Consider the following 1418-nt stretch of genomic DNA (forward strand, 5'->3'; position numbering starts at 1 on the left):
ACTTCACTAGCTACAGGGGGTCATGTAAGATGCCCCCATTTTCAGTTTTTTAATAATCAATAAGTTAAGTCTATTGCATTTACCTTGATAAAACCATGAGGATTATATTTTAATACGGATGTCCTTCGAAAGTTTTTTTTAAGTGGCCATACAATGGCAACTGCCAGTAGATCTGCTTAATCTAAAAGGGCAACCACTACAGTCAACTATGTTTGGTTTTGGAGAACACTCCACTATTTTTTCCTACGTACCAAAAAATAATCAAAATGTTCTTGTTATAATATCTTCTCAGCATTACGATGATTTTATAGATCAGCCATCAGGACAAGCTACGAAACCAAACATGATCACGTATTATAATAAAACCAAGTCAGGTGTCGACGTTGTCCATAAACTTTGCGCCTCCTACAACGTTGCTAGCAACACACGTCGTTGGCCCATGGTCACCTTTTTTTCAATGCTGAACATTGTAGGCATTAATGCCCATGTGATTTTATTCAGAAATGGACAGGAGAATATACGGCGTTGCCTTTATCTTCTGAAACTAGGCCATGAGTTAGCTTTACCACAATTACAACAAAGAAGTCTTACGACACAAGGTATACCACGTTCTCTTTTTGAAGCAGATTTAGGCCAACAGTGCCCGATGAAGAAGCTGGACTAGTGGCTGCAGACCACTACAAACCAAACAAAGCATCGTCGCTGTGCTTTAAGTTACACATCACGAATGACCAGGTTGACCAAAACCATTTGCAAGAATTGTAAACGATATATTTGTGGCGAGCATACAACCCCAGTGTGCACACATGTCACTCAAGGTTACAAGAAGAAGAAGACTCAAGTGACACATAAGTGACAGATCGCCACCGCAATGCACTGAAATAAAGATTTTTTGGTTTGCAATGTTTATAAGAAAATAATATATTTTATGTTTGCGTCATATAGGAAGTCACCTTTTGTTTTTACCGATTTATAAAGTAAGTAATCAAATCATTTTATACGAGTACTTAGGTTATACTTCTATGTAAGTTACCGTTTTTTGATAATATATAAATTTTTTAAATCCTACTAAAAGAATTAATTATAAAAATAATAAAAAACACAACTAAAACACCACCTATATCTGACTGCGTGTTAGTAAATTTTATAATCACGTATCAAACAGATACAATGCGACCGTTGCTGTCAATAGCTTTTTACCCGTAAGTCATGTCTTCGGATTTTCATACACAAATAGTTTTTTGTTATCACAATGTATTTACACAAACAAAAAAGGAAGAACATAATGAAATACCTACTGGATGTAATCTACAGCTACGCTTGATCCAAAAACTATTGCTGTTACTGTAATTTTAAGTCAAAATTAGATGTATCATTTTGATACATTGCGACAGCTTTTATACAAGAGTAAGTTGCAA

At 35.1% G+C, this 1418-nt stretch overlaps 1 protein-coding gene across 1 annotated transcript; it reads left to right on the top strand.

Annotated features, from left to right (window-relative positions):
• The first annotated feature begins 208 nt into the window (after window positions 1-208).
• LOC140451178 (uncharacterized) lies at window positions 209-664 on the top strand. Its single transcript, XM_072544913.1, has one exon. It carries the CDS (start codon window positions 209-211, stop codon window positions 662-664), a length of 456 nt encoding a protein of 151 aa, XP_072401014.1.
• Window positions 665-1418: the final 754 nt, after the last annotated feature.

This window comes from Diabrotica undecimpunctata, chromosome 9 (genome assembly GCF_040954645.1).
Source record: "Diabrotica undecimpunctata isolate CICGRU chromosome 9, icDiaUnde3, whole genome shotgun sequence".
Classification (NCBI taxonomy): domain Eukaryota; kingdom Metazoa; phylum Arthropoda; class Insecta; order Coleoptera; family Chrysomelidae; genus Diabrotica; species Diabrotica undecimpunctata.

Bases quoted from the DNA above. Each gene is read 5' to 3' on its own strand.
- LOC140451178 (XM_072544913.1), top strand. From the start codon at position 209: ATGTTTGGTTTTGGAGAACACTCCACTATTTTTTCCTACGTACCAAAA.